This window comes from Protopterus annectens, chromosome 7.part0, assembly GCF_019279795.1.
Source record: "Protopterus annectens isolate FY-2018-M chromosome 7.part0, PAN1.0, whole genome shotgun sequence".
Lineage (NCBI taxonomy): Eukaryota > Metazoa > Chordata > Ceratodontiformes > Protopteridae > Protopterus > Protopterus annectens.
Window position 1 is genome coordinate 1,494,144,531 of NC_056739.1, and position 17,278 is coordinate 1,494,161,808.

Genomic DNA, 17,278 nt, shown 5'->3' on the forward strand with positions numbered 1-17,278 from the left:
TGAACCCTAATATTTTCCAGTACATCAAGAAAAGAGGAGTGGGAATCCTGGGGCATGGTGGGGGATCTGTAGCAAGCTACAATTTGGATTGCAGTTTTGCCCAGAGTTAGTTGCACTTGGATAACCTCGGATGCATTATGCTGAGCAACAAGCCTGGAGGTGTGGATATCCTTAATGAATATGGACACACCTCCGCCTTTGGTGTTTCGGTCCAGGTTACATGGCCGAAAAGTGTGGTATGAGTTATAGCCTGGTAGTGCAGGGGTGCTCTCTGGAGCCTTGAAGCAGGTCTCAGTCACTGCACAGATATCGATGTTCTCCATTTTAAGGAGTGCCTCGAGTGAGTGCATTTTGAGAGTTAGACTTCTAGCATTGAGTAGCATTACCCTCAGTTTTTGCTTGCCTGTTCCTGTTACGGTGGTGAATTTGTTATTTGAACTTTACCTAAAAAAGGCACTATAGGGGCAGCAAGAGCCTTAGCCAGTATCCAGAATCCCAGGGGCGACAGGTAGAGGCCATCTGTGGCAAAGCATCGTGGTCTATCGACCATATCATCCCAAGCATTCAGATACTGGATCCCCTTAGAATGACACCAGAAGCTTAGCCAATTGTTGAAGTCAATCATTTTGTCCTTGTACAGCGGTATCATTCGGGGCAATGGCAGAATGCTACTCAGGGCTAGGGTCATACCTGCCTGGGCTACAAGATCGGAGAGCTCTTCCATGTCTCTTTTCATGTAGTCCAGGGAGGTACGTCTCAGGTCATTCACACCAGCATGGACAATGACAGAGTCATATTTATACTTGTTGTGAAGTGATCTGAGTGCGTGGGTTATGTGTCGGATCCTGGCACCTGACAGGCAGCTGACAGTAACCTTCTCTTTGTTTAGCCTGGTGAGTGGGACATCAGTGTGCCTGACTATAGAGTCACCTATGACTAGTGTGTTGGGTACGTTGTTTTGCCTTATTGGCTGTGGTTGAGTGGCACACTGAGTCTGTGGAATATGTGTCATTTGGGTTGTGTTGGGGGATGGAGGTTGCTTACGTTTCTGCTTTGCAGGTCTCTGTTACTTAGACAGATTATTATTGAGAGCCTCCGCAAATGTTTTTGTGTTACTATGTGTGGATTTTGGTGGTGTAGATTTAGTGAGACTATGTGATGAGTGTGGTGTGGTGCAAATGTTTACCTTCTCCTCAAATGTTTACCTTCTCCCCTTGGGGAATTTATGACTGTGCCCAGCTTGCAGTCATCTGCAAATTTGGTCAGCCATAGCCCACTGGTTTTGGACTGCACCTTAGAGAAGTATATCCCAAATAACAGAGGCCCCAAGACCAATCCCTGGGGTATGCCACTCATTATAGGTCTACTGCTCAAAGTAGCTTCCCCTATTTTGATTAGGTGGGTTCTATCAGTGAGCCAGTTTGCTACCCATATGGTAACATATGGATTGATGCCTTGTTGAGAGAGTTTATCTACTATGCCCGAGTGGGGAATAGTGTCGAAGGCTTTGGCCAGGTCAAGGTAGGTCATGTGTACTGTCTTCCCCTCGTCCATTGATTTGGTGACTGTCTCAAAGAAGTCAACCAGATTTAACAGACATGACCTCCCCTTGACAAAGCCAAACTGTGTGGGGTTGAATGTTTGGAGACTGCCAATATCCCTGTTAAGGAGGTTCATAATAATCTGTTCCATGGCCTTGAAGATCAGGCTAGTTAGGCTGATGGGTCTATAAGTTTCTGGATCGGTGGACGCTCCACCTTTGTGTAAAGGGATGACAGTGGCTGTCCTCCACTCAGCTGGGACAAAGCCAGTACTCAGGCTTTGGTTGAATAGGGTGCCTAATGTTGCTGCAAGTTCATGCCTGAGTTCATGTAGGATGCAGCCTGGGATGTTATCGGCTCCCATGGAGGCTGTATTTTTTGCCTTTGAGAGGGCAGTGATGACCTGTTCCCTAGAGATTAGGGGTGAGGGTCAGGTACTGAGGATGTCCTGATTTACTTATGGGGGAACAGAGGGGAGAAGTTTTCACTGAATCTGTCAGCCAGTAGATTGGCTATATCTACAGCATTTGTGTATGTGGTGTCCTTGACTACCAGTTCTGAACACATTGGGGTGGTTCATTTGAGATTGCGGACATATGTGAAGAAGACCTTATTTTTGTCTCTAGTAGATGTGACCAATTTGGACTCAAAGTTGGCTTTAGAGGATTTCACTAGTGTTCTTATTTGCTTGTTCAGGCTAAGGAGAGATTTCTTCCAACTGGGCACCTGCTCCTTCTTGGTCCTGGACAGCATGGAGACATGTACCCGACTGGCTTTCCTGGGGATGAAATCATACTGGGGAACATTAATATAAATGCAGCTGACCAAGAACATGTACAATTACATCGGTATTTTAATTAAAATCTCTATCAACAAATAAAAAGTGCTGCAAGCTCCAATACTTGTTCCTTGATATATCTAATTCTATGCAATCATTACTCGCCACTGCCTACAAGTCACAATTCTACAAAACTGCCTGAGTAACCACTGTCATGTCTTCTCTCTGTGGTCTTTTAAAAACAATTGGAGCCCCTCCAACAATTATATCAAGCATAAAACCTGACTTGGTCTTATATTACTTTATTAAGCAAGTATCATTAGTTTAAGGCTTCCTATATCCCTAGACTCACAGAAACCTTAGATGGAAAACCTGCCCCTCACTAAATCATGTTTTTACAACAATGTTAAGGGAAAGGATCTAAACCTAGGAAAGGGTAAAACAAAAATAAAACCAATGCAAATGTATGTCAAGCTTATTTTACCCTAAGAAAATCATGAAGAATTGTATCAGACTTAACTAAGGATATATGTTATGTATAAGGAACGAACAAATATTTGTAGCATCTACCCAAGAAATGTATCAAATGAATACAAGGACATACTACAGATACCAATCCTCAAACTGCAGTAGGTAAGGCCTTGTACCTTACTAAATGCAAAAAGGATTTATACATAAGTATTGCTAAAATTCATAATCAGATATCACCTGTACCCCCACTCCAAATCAGATATGAATTTTGGTCTTCTACCAATATCAGCAAGTCCCCTAAATTCCAATAGACTAATAACCCCCCATCTCTTTTCAAGACCATTGATCTAATTAACCTATTTTCTCAACATTCCCCAACATTTTCTTTTAGACATGCCTCTGCAAGAACAGTTTAAAACATCTACCAAACCTTGACAAGAAGATAGGGGCTACTTTTTCTAAAATACATCCATTACTAAAGATGGCTACCCTACCAAAAGGAAATATTCCAGGGTAATTCTATTTTGTCTTGTCCATAGCCCATTAAGATGTTTACTTAATAGATTAGGCTGTGGTTGTAGTTTAACTTCTGGAAAACAATATTGTTTTAATAAATTTCATCTACTTTTTTGTGGACAATTTAAAATTGTATAGCTCATCAGATGAAGCTCTAAACCACAACTAGAAATGATTAAACTTTCTCAGATGCTACAAAATAACATTTGGTCTTGATAAACATGAAAAAGCAACATTTTAAAAAGGAAAGCTGCAATATTAAGAGAATATAAATCTGAGACAGGAATGTGATGAAAGGAACTCGAACTGGAAGGTCTGCATACATTTTTGGAAAGAGATGAAAATCAGCACTAATACATGAAAAATGAGAACAAACTTAGTAAGGAATACTTCAGAAGACTAAAACTAATATTGGAAACAGCCTTGAGTTATAGGAACAAAGTCCAAGCTATAAATCAATTTGCTCTTCCTGTTATAATGTACAGCTTTGATGTGATTGACTAGCCCAAGAAAACTACTGAAGAGGAGCTAGTTTAGCAGATAAATTGATAAAATTTAATAGAAAATCTACGACCTAGGGGAACTTTCCCAGTGGGAAATGTAATGTTTGTGAGTTGGTGGTTCAAACCTTTGATAAAATTCGAAATAAGAAGTTTAATGTTTTAGGGAATTTTTCATGTACTACTGAAGGAATTGTATGTGCTTTACATTGTCCTTGTAATTTAGTCTATATAGGTGAAAGTAAAAGAATGTTTAAGTGTCGAGTGCAGGAACATGTTGGAGATATCAAAAAATATAGCATAGAAAGTTCCATTGCTGTCCATTTTAAAGAATGTCACAATAGTGACTATAAGTTGTTACAAGCTACTGTTTTAGAAAACATTTTTGCAAAGTTAGGAGATGACATTATGTTAAAAGATAAATTGTTATTTAAAGAATCTTTATTTATTCTTAAATACAATATTCTGGTTCCATGTTGTCTTAATTGTGAAATTATTTGGAAGTATTTGATTTAATTGTTGATTTATTTTTTTTAATTCATTTAGTAATTGATTGTAGTTAGTATTTAAGGGGAATGCTTTAGTACTTATGTGTATACTTCTTGAAGACTGTTTAAGTCAAGGCGCTAAAGTTTAAGAATAAACTGGGATCCTGTTTGCAGTTTACGTGTGTCATTTTGGATATCTTTTTTGCCTTTCATTTGTGGTTTTGCAAAAGTATTGAATCAGTTGGACAAGAAAACAAGAAAAATGCTTCATGCTTACCAAATAATATATAAAAAACACTGCATACCAAGATTATGTGTATATATATATATATATATATATATATATATATATATATATATATATATATATATATATTACTTTAAAGGAGGTTTGGGTCTCCACAGAATTGACTATATATATAGATGTATAGTCATGGAACTGTATGTGTATTTGCTTCCTTCTGCAGATCCAAACATATTAAAAGATCTAAAAATCTAAAGCATGAAGAGAAGAAGGATAATATGACATCTTTGCTTCAATTAGCAGAAGCATTTCAGAATAAAGTGGGAATGAAAATAAAAACAAAAGTAGACAAAAAGCAGACAAATGAAAGGTGAGTAAAGAAAACTTTAGAAACAGCCTCATGTTGACCAAGAATTGATGCAGGAATGATTAAAGAGAGGTGAATTGAAACAAAAATGAAAGACTAATACTGGTGACCCCAATATAGTAGGTTATACATCCATTGGTTTACAAAGTTCATTGGCAAAGTTGGAGAAAGAGGCAAACACAGGTTCTGTAAAACATAACTTGAAAGAGCTATACATCTAGTTGATGGGTGTAATACACTCATGGCTGAGAGTCTATATCCTGAAAAGCATAATAATGTGGCAAGACAGCTGCATTGAGGATTGTGCAAACACTACAATATAGGTTAGAGTTAAAAAAAAATCTTTATTTCTAAACTGTAACAAACTGCTTTTTACAATGTAGCAAGCAGTTGCTGTACTTTAGCCCACACAATGAGTGCTGCAGCACTCAGGCTTGACCACAAATGCAATAACAGCTTTTAAATCCAGTAATGCATTAAAGATAGATTGAGATTGGCTGATCATGCCCTCCCCAACACCTTGCTCCCAGGACAGTTATCCCTCTCACCCAACCTTAGCTACGCTACTGATTGTGGATAGTGGGAAAAGCACTCAGAAATAACATCAAAGTCTGAAGCAGTACTGCTTTTGTGAACTGTAATTGGTACCTAACTTAGCAATGTAGGCAGATTGATGTGACAAGGAAAATGATTTTTCTGAGCTATGGTAGAGAATTGGAATTGCCTAGACACGGTAAGGCCCTGCTGTTTTTAATTATGGTGGCTAAAAAAAAGCAATTACTAGAATATCTAAACCAACTATACTAGAAGTAGCGAATATAGTAACAGAGATAAAACAACTGAAATTAAGATCTTTAGAAAAAGGTAGGAGCCACCTACATAGGAAAAAATGGGAAATGTGGGAATAATATATACAGGGGAGGAATGAGGTTTAAAAGAAGGCAGAACTTAAATGAGCAGTGTAATGTTTGACTGAAAATGATTGGGTAGATTCTAAGTGATGTATAATGTCTGCATTGCAACTGGGAGTGTGTCAGTATGGTTTGTGATGTAAAATGCTTCAACTAGGATATTGTCAGTGTGGTTTGTTCTCATTTATATAAATGAGTGATTTCCTATGTCATAAGTGATGTTTTAATAAAGATGTTTCTTGTTTAAAAAAGGCAGGACTTGAATAATTTATGTAATGTTGCTTAGGTTATATGATATATAGCAATATATGTGAAGCATAATGTTTGTAAACTTGAACATGTTAATACAGTTTGATTACTTTTATTTAAATGTAAATTTGCCTATGTCACAAGTGATAATTCAATAAAGGTGTTTAAAAAAAGACAACATCCTACTGCAAAATGAAAATGTAAGAAACCTTGGAACATGGGTAGATAATTTCATTTCTTTCAATCATTATGTTGCAACAGTGGTTAGGAAATCCTTCTATCTGATGCAGCGGATCATGAATAATGTCTCCTCTAGATATAAACAGGTTCTTACCTCTCTGTTTTCTACAGTGATCAGACCCATCACAGAATAGAATGCTCCTTTTTGGAATATTCTTATTAGACATATTCTGCAGTTGGAGAGACCCCAGAGGTTAGTAAGAAAAACTATCATTAGCCTAAAAGATCTGAGTTACTAGGAGAGGCTGAAGGTGCTGTCTCTGTTTTAAGTGTATTTTAGATTCCTTCGGGGTGATCTGAGCCTTACTATTATGGCCATTAAGAATACTGCAGTCCAAGACTTATATCTCCACAAATCAAGCAGTCCATCAAACACTAGGATCAGAAATATGAAACTGCATCAGGATTCAGGAAATAAACAAATCACAGTGGAGAGAGAAAGCTTCCTCATGTAAAGACTTCCCCTCCTCTGGACCAAAGTTCCACTGCAGGTCAAGCAATGGAACACACTCCCTGAGATTAATAGATGTTACCAATAAGTGTACACTAAGTATAGACTTGGTGTACACTTCCTGTATTCAAGAACATCCCTACCACATTGCTTGTGCTGTCTATTCACTCAGAAAGGCTACACTAAGTGCACATTTAGTGGTGACTTTTATGGATCCCAGTAACTATCTTCCTCTAAGAAGAAGTTAGATAATTGCACAAGTATTCACAAGACATTTGCAGGGGTATTCACAATATGTCCCTGCTATGGCTGTTCTAAGGATGGGTACTGAAAGACATAAATTACCTTATGGCCTAGTTACTTTGTATTTTCTACAGTTTCTACGAATGTTTCCTCCACTATGTAGACAGTTACATTTTATTTTCAGTAATCATTGTTTTGTAGAGGCACACAACTCACTGCAAAATTAGCTGTATAATTAATTTTAAGATAATTTGTTATTTGATAAGCCAAAATTCACTTGTTTTTATTTATTTGTTTATTTTATTTATTTGTCATTTGTTAACCGAGTTAGTCCAGCTGAGCCAAAGGCCCATTTTCAGTGGAGACCTGAGGAGAAAAGCTCTAATATATCACTAGAACAAAATATACACATATTTGCACTTACATCAGAAAAGTTAAAAGAATATCACTAACACTTTACAATTATCACAGGAAATAACAACAGAAGAAATTCAAAAATTACATAAGAAAAATTACAATTAGAGAATACAAGGTTGTACAATTTAAAAATTGACCCAGAGTAGAGCATGTTAGTATATTAGGTAACATTTCATTATAGAAACTGTCTAGATAGACAAGGTACAGAAGAGTTGCTATTAACATGTATCTATGTACAGGGAAACTTCAAAAGGCCACTTATTGGTTTGATGGAGTTCAAGGTGTAGATGGAGAGGAGGGAAGAGGGTAATTAGGTAGGGTCTCGACAAGGACAGGAGCTTAAGTTTATAAGGTGTTTTTTCAGTTCTTTTTTAAAACTATTGGTGGATTTGATGTTTTGGATATTTGAGGGGAGTTTATTCAAGGCAAGCAACATGGTGTCTTTGTATAGTACATACACACATACATACATACAAATATTTCAAGCATGGGCATTAATGTCCTTCTAGCTTGCCAATAAACTAAAACACTTGTTCCCATAATAAGTGGCCAGGCTGTTCTTAAAAATATCTAAACTAGTACTTGCTTTAATATAATTTGTTAGTCTGTTCCATGCATCAGCTACTCTGTCAGAGAACCAATTAGTACACTTCTCATTCCTTTAGAATTTCTGCATAGGTTGTCTGATGATTCTCTAGTACTTTTTGATAATCCCAAAGATTCCCAGAGATAGTAGTCTCTAAATTCCCTATGGGAATATTTAATATAGCACACATTGATTGAAACTGTAGACTACTAGAGGATAGGAGGGTTGCCTAATGGTTAAGGTGTTTGCCTTACAAACACATGGTGCATGGTTTGAGTCTCACAAGGGATAATTGACTAGGCTTACAATGGCTCGCAAGGGCAGTTAGCTTAGTACTAACCTATGAACCTATACTTGAATAAGATCACCTAATAGATATTTGTAAGAGACACTGTACAAGTTCAGCTATTTTAGTCTTTCATAATAACTTAAATTTTCACATCCATGGATGCCCTTGGTATATTTCTGCTGTACTCTTTCCGGTTTACTCATGCTTGTTTTCTTACAGGGTTTCAGTATTATTATTCCATACTCAAGTTTGGGTCTAATGTAACTAACCAACAATGACTTCATCATTTTTGATTTCCTAGACTTTATAAATCTTTTTATATAGCCTGTAGTTCTATACCTATCATTAACCAATTGGTTGATATGATTAGATAAACTCATAGCTGAATCTACCAATATACCCAGGTCCTTAAATGAGTCTACAGTGTCAATCACTGTGTGCTGTATTAAATATTCACCTTTCAGTTTATGTCTCCCAAATCTCATACTCTTAGTTTTTGATGTATTTATCGCATATTATTCTCCTGTGCCCAAAAGTTCAATTTAGTCAAGTTATTTTGCAGACATGCCTTATCTGTAACACATGTAATCAGTTTACCCAATATCAGGTTGTCTACATATAGATTGTAGAACACCTCAGATGAAAAAGTTAGGTCTGAAAGATACAATCTAACCATGTAAGGGCCTAGGACAGATTCCTGTGGGACACCCTGACTGTAACAAAGGATTTCACCTGCCCAGTTGCTGTATACTTGCCATGTCCTATTTGTAAGCCATGCAGCTATCTATCTTATCAAGAGTAGATCAATACCTAGTTGTAATAATTTATTGATCGGTGTTTTGTGTATGACCCTGTCAAATTCTGAAGTTAAATCTATATAAATTACATCACAACACAATTTTTTCATTCATAGCTATTATATTGTTATAGAACATCATGTTACAGGTGGTAATAGATCTACTTTCAGCATATGTGTGCTGATTTATGGTTTCAAGTCCCAACCTATCCAGTTCTGACAATAACTTATCCAATATTACCTTGTCTGTTATTTTTCCACTACATGAAAGTAGACTTAAGGGTCTGTATGACTCTGGGTTTGTCATACTCCTCTTTCCCTTAAAGACAGGTTTCATAATTGCATGTGTCCAATCTTGAGGAATCGTCCCATATTTATATGACCTAGTGAATAATAGATATAATGGTACCTTAAGTTCTTGCTGAAGTGTTCTCAGGTCATTGTTACTAATTCCGTCTCCTCCATGTGCTTTGTTTGGATCCAGTTTATGCAGTTCTTTTTCAATATAATCTAATTTGATTCTGGTAACTGGGGTTACCTGGATGTCACTAAGACAACTCATCACCCCTTTTGTGGAGCAAAACTGTTTTCCATAAGATTTTGTAAATAGATAATCTGCTGTGTCTGAGAATAAATTTTAGAATCTGCACACATTTTATCAATTTGTGTGCCTTTACTTCTTCCTTTTCTTATGTAGCTATAAATAGGTTTCCTATTATACTCAATATCTTTATATAAATTTTCTTCAAATTTTTCTTGATCTTGTCTCACACTATGCTTAACCTGTCCAGCTTGTTTATTTCAGTTTTCAAAGTTGTAGTTCATCCTGTCTTCCATTTGTTATATTTTTGTCCCCAAACTTAATCAGATATCTTGTTCTTATGGAAATATATCCCCTTGATGTTGTATGGCTAGATCCTGATGTTAAACATTTTTTTGCACTCAAACAGTTTCTCTTTCAAAACTTTTCACATTCCATTTGCAGTTTTTCCACTAAACACCTCACTTCAGTTAGTTTTACATAGTGACTGTTTAGCTTCCATATAATCTGTAATTAACCTTCTGTGCATTGGTTTAGATTTCAGTTTGGCAGAATTATCTAGCAACAAATTAACTTTTATAACCCCATGATCACTGCACATCAACGGTGGTAAAACTTGACTTGAAGTAACAGTAATTTCTTTAGGAACACAAACAATGTCTAGTACGTTCCATCCCCTGGTAGTTTTTTTTTTTTTAAATCTGAAGCAATTGTTGTTCCTGAATATACACTGTGAATAATTTCTTTACTAACATTATTGAATCAATATTATTCCAGTCTGTTTCTGGTAAATTTAAGGCCCCAGCTAATATTATTTTCCCTCCTGTGTTTCGTGCAAGAAATGTATGAATTCTTCTAGATCATCTACACTTGACTTTGGTCGACTACACACTCCAACAATTGTTATATGTTCCAGGGTTGTCTTTATTGTCACAATTACAGTCTATAGTATTGGTGTTATCATTGAACATGTAATAATCACAGGTCTCATAACTATCTTTAATCCCTATCATAACACCTCCACCTGATATTTTGTGAGAATGCCTGTTACAGTAAAAACATTTATACCTTGACAGAACTGGTTTCAATTCATTGTTCTTTAACCATGTTTCAAAAACAAAAACAACATAAATTTTGTGGGAAAGTAGCAAATTTTCCAATTAAAAAAGTTATTATTATTAATACTTCTTGCATTAACAACCATCAGAGATGCATCAAATGTTGCTATCTGTGAACTGTTAAATTTTCGACCTGGCAAAAATCCTGCCCAGTGTTTGTCAAATATTACAAAATATCTGATGCAAAAATTCTTTTCTCTGATCTTGACAAATGCATGCAATCCTGCCGTCTGAACATGTGTGCCCAGAACTAGGCTTGGATGCTCTACACATTTCCATTTTTTAAAACAGGACATTTTTTCCATGTAGGTATTTACCCAAAAAAATATTTTCACTCACAGTAACCTTACTATCCTTTCTATAGGTGATTTGTGAAAAATACATCCTAACACCAGTGCAAGCTATACTATCTAAGAGGGCTGTCAGTTCCCTACTAACAGTCAGATAATCCCTGCGGATGACATAATTTGTACCGACATGAATAAAAACAGATCCATACTCCTTTCATTAAGGCTTTCCAAGGCTTGTCTCACATCTTCTATTTTTGCTCCTGGCAAGCATAACACTATTCGATGTTCATTATCTTCTCTACAAATATAAGTATCAATTCCTCTAATAACTGAATCTCCAATTAGAAGAATATCTTTGCTCACCAGCTCTGAAGAATATTCAGCTTCTGATACAGTTACATCTGCTCTCTCAATTGTTATGAAGGATAGATCTTCACCGCCATTAGTCTCATTAATCCCACTGTTTTCATTGTGTCTTAAATTCCCATTCAGCTGGTATTGTAAATCCACAGCTTGAGCCATGTAGACAACATCTGTCTTTCTTTTCTTTTTTCTTACATTAATGTTCTTCAATCCTTCCAAGTTCAATTTTGATTTCTTTCTTTTCACCTGCCCCTTGCCCCTTTTTTCTACCTTTTCTGTTGGAAAGGTGAAACTTTTTTCTGTAGACTGAAGGTTTTCTGATAGAAAAATATCATCATTCCCAGTCACCAGTGTGTTACATAACAAAGCAGAATCCTTTTTACTACATATTCTCTTTCCTTTACTGTCATTAGTCAGTTTCTTTTTCTTCCTTGTTATTTGTTGAGAACTTCTTCCTTTCTTTCTTTTTTTGTTTCCTTCTAAACAAACCGGATCCTCAGATTGCTAAATACTTGCATCCAGAATTCCAAAGTTGTCAGGGGCATTGCCTTGCTTCATAGGGGTTGAATGATCTTTTCAGACAATAGATGAATCATTTCCTAAATGTGTTTTATTTGATCTTTGACTAACATTATTTAGTTCACCAGTCCAGTCATTAATATATGAAACAACAGTTCTCCATGCCATCCAGCCTTTGACACGAGGAACACAGATCACCAGTATTATCAGCTGTTACCTTTAAATATGCAAAGCATTTATTACACTGTACAAGATATCTGCACATTAGCCAATCGTTAATTGCATACTCATTTAAGAAATCCATGTTCAGCTTCAAATTAATAAAATATTTGAAAAGAAAAAAATAATGTATATTTTGTTTTTGGAGCTTTTCTCCCCAGGACTCCATTGAAAACGGGTTCTTACGGCCCAATGGACTATCCTGGTAAACCAACTGCAATAAATACATAAATAAATAAATAATCAAAATCAGTAGTAATAATTTGCCTATGGTTTTATTAGGTTTATATGTTTCAAGAAAGAGTTGATCGGAGCTACAGAGAGTATGTGTACGTGAATACAGAGATACTGGAGTGGAGAGGGAGGGGCAGGCTCAAGGTTTATTTATTAGGGAGTGAGTGATTTGCAACTGGGATAGAAGCAGTAGTTCAGGGAATTCAAGCCAATGGAGTTGTTTTAGGGCAAGGCAGTGGTGAGATTTATATGGTTGGTTGCTGGCAAATCTAGCTATTTTGTTATATGTTTGGTCGAGTTTAATTAGTAAGGTGGATTGCAGGTGAGTTAGTAGAGGAGTGGCATAGAGAAGACAGGGTAGGGAGAAATGCTTGTGCCAGGGCAGATATAGAGTCAGAAGAGAGGATTTTTTTATTTCTATAGAGTTGTCCTAGTTTTTGATGAGTTTTTTAAATACATTGCTGAATATAGAGGCCAAATTTTAATTGTTGTCAATAATGTTGCCAAGGATCTTAGTGTGAGAATCCGGTTTAGTAATGGAGATGTCAAGACATGAAATGAAAAGTTTGTCTTATGATGGATGAGGGATTTAGGAAGGAACAGAAGGAGTTTGTTTTTTTAGGGTTGAGGATGAGTTGGTTATCAGTTAACCATTTTTCTATAGAGAGAAAAGAGTTTTGTGTTATGGAGTGAAGGTGAGTGATGTTATCTGAGAAGGAAATGACAGTAAAATCATTGGTGTATTGTATAAGGGAGGAGGACAACATGATGAGTGAAGGTTACTGGTGAAGATGTTAAAGAGAAGTGGTCCTAATATAGAGCCTTGGGGTCTCCTGCCTGGATGGGTAAGAAACATGAGCAGGTGGTTTGCCATCTGACTGACTGTAGTCTGTTAGAAAGATAGCTTGAGAATCAGCAGATAACAGGGGATGAGTGGCTAAGATCGGAAAGTTTGGTTAGTAGTTTGGAGTGAGAAACAGTATCAAAATATTTAGAGAGGTCATGGAAGAGACAAGACACCAGTTTTTTTTTGTCTCTAGCATCTGAGAAAGTGTGGGTGAATGACAGTAGGGCAGTATCAGTACTATGGTTTGGCCTGAAGCCATGTTGAGTGGGGGTTAAAAGGTTTTCCTGAAGTAGGTATTTCATTAGCTGATTATGTATGCATTTTCCAAGGATTTTGGAGAGTAGGGAGAGAATGGCTATGGGTCTATAATTATATGGGTCTGTGGAGTTACCACCTTTGTGGAGAGGTATGGTGTAGAAAGATTTCCAGATGTCAGGGACAATAGATTCTTGAACAGATCTGTTAACTAGTATTGACATGGGGTTGGCTATAGAGGCAGCTGCAAATTTAAGAAAGAGAGGTAGAAAGTTATCAGGAGCAGTGGAGCATGGTTTACGTTTAAGCAGAAGAGCTTTGATATAGGCAATGGGACTGATTTAAGAGAAAAGGGGGAGGTATTGTCGGAAGAGGAAGAGGAAAAGGAGTTATTGTGGGTTGAGTTAGTTTGCATATAGATTCAATGAAATTAGTGTTCAGAAGAGTGGTAGTTTCTAAAGGAGTACCATTAGGGTACGGATTGGGGGTAGTAGGTCTTCCAGGATGGAGGATTTTATTAATGTTGTGCCAGAATTATTTTTGGATTAGAGTGGTTGGAGGATTGAGCCTCACAGTAGAACTTTTTCTTGTCTTCGTTGATTAGTTTTTTGGCCAGGTTTCTAAGCTCTTTGTATTTCTGGAGTACAGTAGTGGATTTGGTTTTTAGCCATTTTTTTCCAGATGTTGTCTCTTTGTTTCATTAGGGAAAGTGTGTCTTTTGTGAGCCAGGGGGTATGATTGGATATTAATCTGATTTTTCCTATTTGGCTATGTGGAGTTTGCATGTTTTCCCTGTGTCTCTGTGGGGTTTCTCCCACCTCCGAAAAACATGCTGAGTGTTTCCATCTCAAACTCACCAATGAATGGAGCTGTGGGCAGCAGCACAGGCTCTATATGGTGCCATATATGGGGAAGAGTTGTACAGACCAACCAATTTGGGGCATCTACTGTGGTGCGCAGTATCCTCAAGATAGGAGAACGAAAGGAATATAAAATTCATAACTTTTAAATACATTCATAAAAACATAAATATGTTTACTTATAAGTCAACCTCCTATTTTTGAGTGCTGGCTTAATAGGTATCTTTTCATTAAGGCCAGGAAATAAATGTGCTTGCAGTCTAATTATCCATTTCATTTCATTCCTTTCAGTGAAATTCCTGACATAACCACCTCGTACATTAGGTCTATTTATATATATTATCATAAACTTGAATGTATGTGAGACATCTGTAGCTAAAGTATGTTTAGATAGTGCATTTATACCAGATTTAATCTGTATCTGGTACAGATGCTCTCTAACCCTGTCTCTGAGTCTCCTGTCAGTTTTTCCAACATAGAACACAGAACAAGAGGAGCACTTGGCAAGGTAAACAACATGTTCAGTGTTACAATCAGCTGTGACATCAAATTTATGTACTTGCAAAGTTATAGGATGTACGAAATGTGTCGAATCAGAAATAAAGGAACAAAAATTACAACTATGACACGGCCTGGTTCCATGACACAGATCAGCTAGAACAGGTAATATATATAAATGGGTTCATATGAATCCATCGACAGCCGAAACATCGACGCTTACCTCATCGACACCAAAGCATCGACCGTTCAGAACATCGACAATCCAGGTAAGCGATTTTCCCCCTTACAGGACCCATGGTAGCACTTAGGACCCATGGTAGCGACTGTTGAGAATTTGCGTTGTCCATAGCGTCGCACTAGCGAAACAAGTGCTACCATGGGTCCTGTAAGGGGGAAAATCGCTTACCTGGATTGTCGATGTTCTGAACGGTCGATGCTTTGGTGTCGATGAGGTAAGCGTCGATGTTTCGGCTGTCGACGGATTCATATGAACCCATATAAATAGACCTAATGTACGAGGTGGTGATGTCAGGAATTATAAGTAAATATATTTATGTTTTTATGAATGTATTTAAAAGTTATGTATTTTATATTCCTTTTGTTTTGTTCTTATAGGTTTTAGACCATGTATTCTGAGGTTTTAAAATGTTTAGTTTGTATATCTCTTTAACTTGTTAATTGATAATTAAGCAATTATGGTTGAGCAGGTTTATTGCTTCATGTATAAATAGAGCCAATATATAGCAGTCTAACATCAGAGAGGTCTGAAGAAGCCATTTCGGTGAAAGCGCTTACCTGTTATACTTGTCGAATAAAGTAAATTTGTTTTATCCAAGGATTCATCTACTGTTTCTCCTTTATATGGATTTATGACTTTGGTTTTTGGTCTGAAGAGACACTTTGTGGTAAATACTTCTAACTGCCAGAGGTTGTCACTGAGCTGGTTTTATTATTGTCTAACATGATTAAGTATTATGATCAACACACAGTGATCTTAGTAATGCTGTGCCAAATTCAAATAAATAATTTCTTTCTGAAATATTGCATCACTGCAAAGCAACTTTGCTAAAGTTTAGCTTATGTTCCCTATTTTCTTGATTATTTTTTCTCACTGTTTCCTAGGTTACACTCCTGTCTTTCACAGTAGATTCAGAATACACGTTTGTAGATTATATAAAAGGAGGGTAAGTGAAATTACTTATTATTAAATGCATTCCGAGAAATGTCTGTTTTGAAAAAAATGAAATATGGTTTGAGAATACAGCCGCTAAAATAGGACTCGCATTCAGTATCTTGATTACTTTGTACAAGCCTTCAGAGGGCAGAGATGTTTTGCTTCACTTACATTTTATTGTAATGCAAAAAGTTGTTGTGGACTAATTTTGATTAATGCTGCATTCATATAATTTAGCACAAACTGCAAAACTCTGCAGATTGCACCAGAACCATTGGGGAAAGAAATCTTTTTTAACAATTCAGGGTAATTTTAGTGTGTTTTAAGTTCTTATGTTTATCTTGTGGTGTTGCTGTATCAAAAGGGCTGCTGCAAGATTCTGGGCAAGGAAGAGACATGAGCAGGGATTATAAATGTTATTTTACTACCTTTTTATGAAAAAATGTATAAAGTGGATCTATGACAACAGATTACAAAATGCTCTTAGTAAGAAATATTGCTCTGAAATACATACTGATAATTTTCATGAGTGTAATTTTGCAAGTTCTGTAGCTTCCATGTCATGAACTGACCTCATGAGAGAAGATAAGGTCTCATAGTTTCCTAACTGTAATGCAGGGATGGAATTTTCTGAATACCAAATAAAGCAATTAGCAAGATAATACCATCTGTCTTTGGCAAAATATTCTGACTTGCAAAATTGGAATGTCGTGTGCTGCTCAGACAACACTTTTTCTAAAATAATTAGTTCTATACCTACATAGGAACAAAGTCTGTTTAGCTCCTCACATTTCTGCAGTACAGTGCTTTATTAACAATTGTATGTCCCTGTGTAGCTCTCTTAATAGCACAGTATTATTTCTTCTCTGTGAGCTGCCATTTCTTTGTTCCTACCATACCAGAGTTGTGTAGTAACCTGTCACTTGAATGCCTCAACAAATATTGGTTTGTACAGAGATTGCATCAACTTGCTTTGTGTTCCATGATGCCGTGCTCTAGTCATTCATTTTCTGTTTCAGTTTGTGGCTTGGTTATCATTTTATACTATTACACTAACAATCTCTGTCCTGTTTATCAAACTGGTATACCTCCTCATTTCAGGACACCATGTGCATAATTCACATTATTTTTATCCCCCGAGCAGCTGGTATGCATCCCTAATAATATGAAAATTCAAATGTTCTTCATATTGATCACTGCTGCAGTAACCTTAGCTATCTGGGTTATATCCTGCAAAAAATATAACAGGCGCCCAGCTTTCAAAGCTTCA

General features: G+C 36.6%; 1 protein-coding gene across 1 annotated transcript in view; it reads left to right on the top strand.

Annotated features, from left to right (window-relative positions):
- The window catches only part of CPNE9 (copine family member 9), a 2,305,657-nt gene that overhangs the window by 1,137,049 nt on the left and 1,151,330 nt on the right, over positions 1 to 17,278 (top strand). The window contains exon 8 of the mRNA XM_044076409.1: positions 15,957 to 16,018. Coding sequence (XP_043932344.1) covers positions 15,957 to 16,018 — 62 coding nt within the window. The remainder of the gene's footprint in view (positions 1 to 15,956; positions 16,019 to 17,278) is intronic.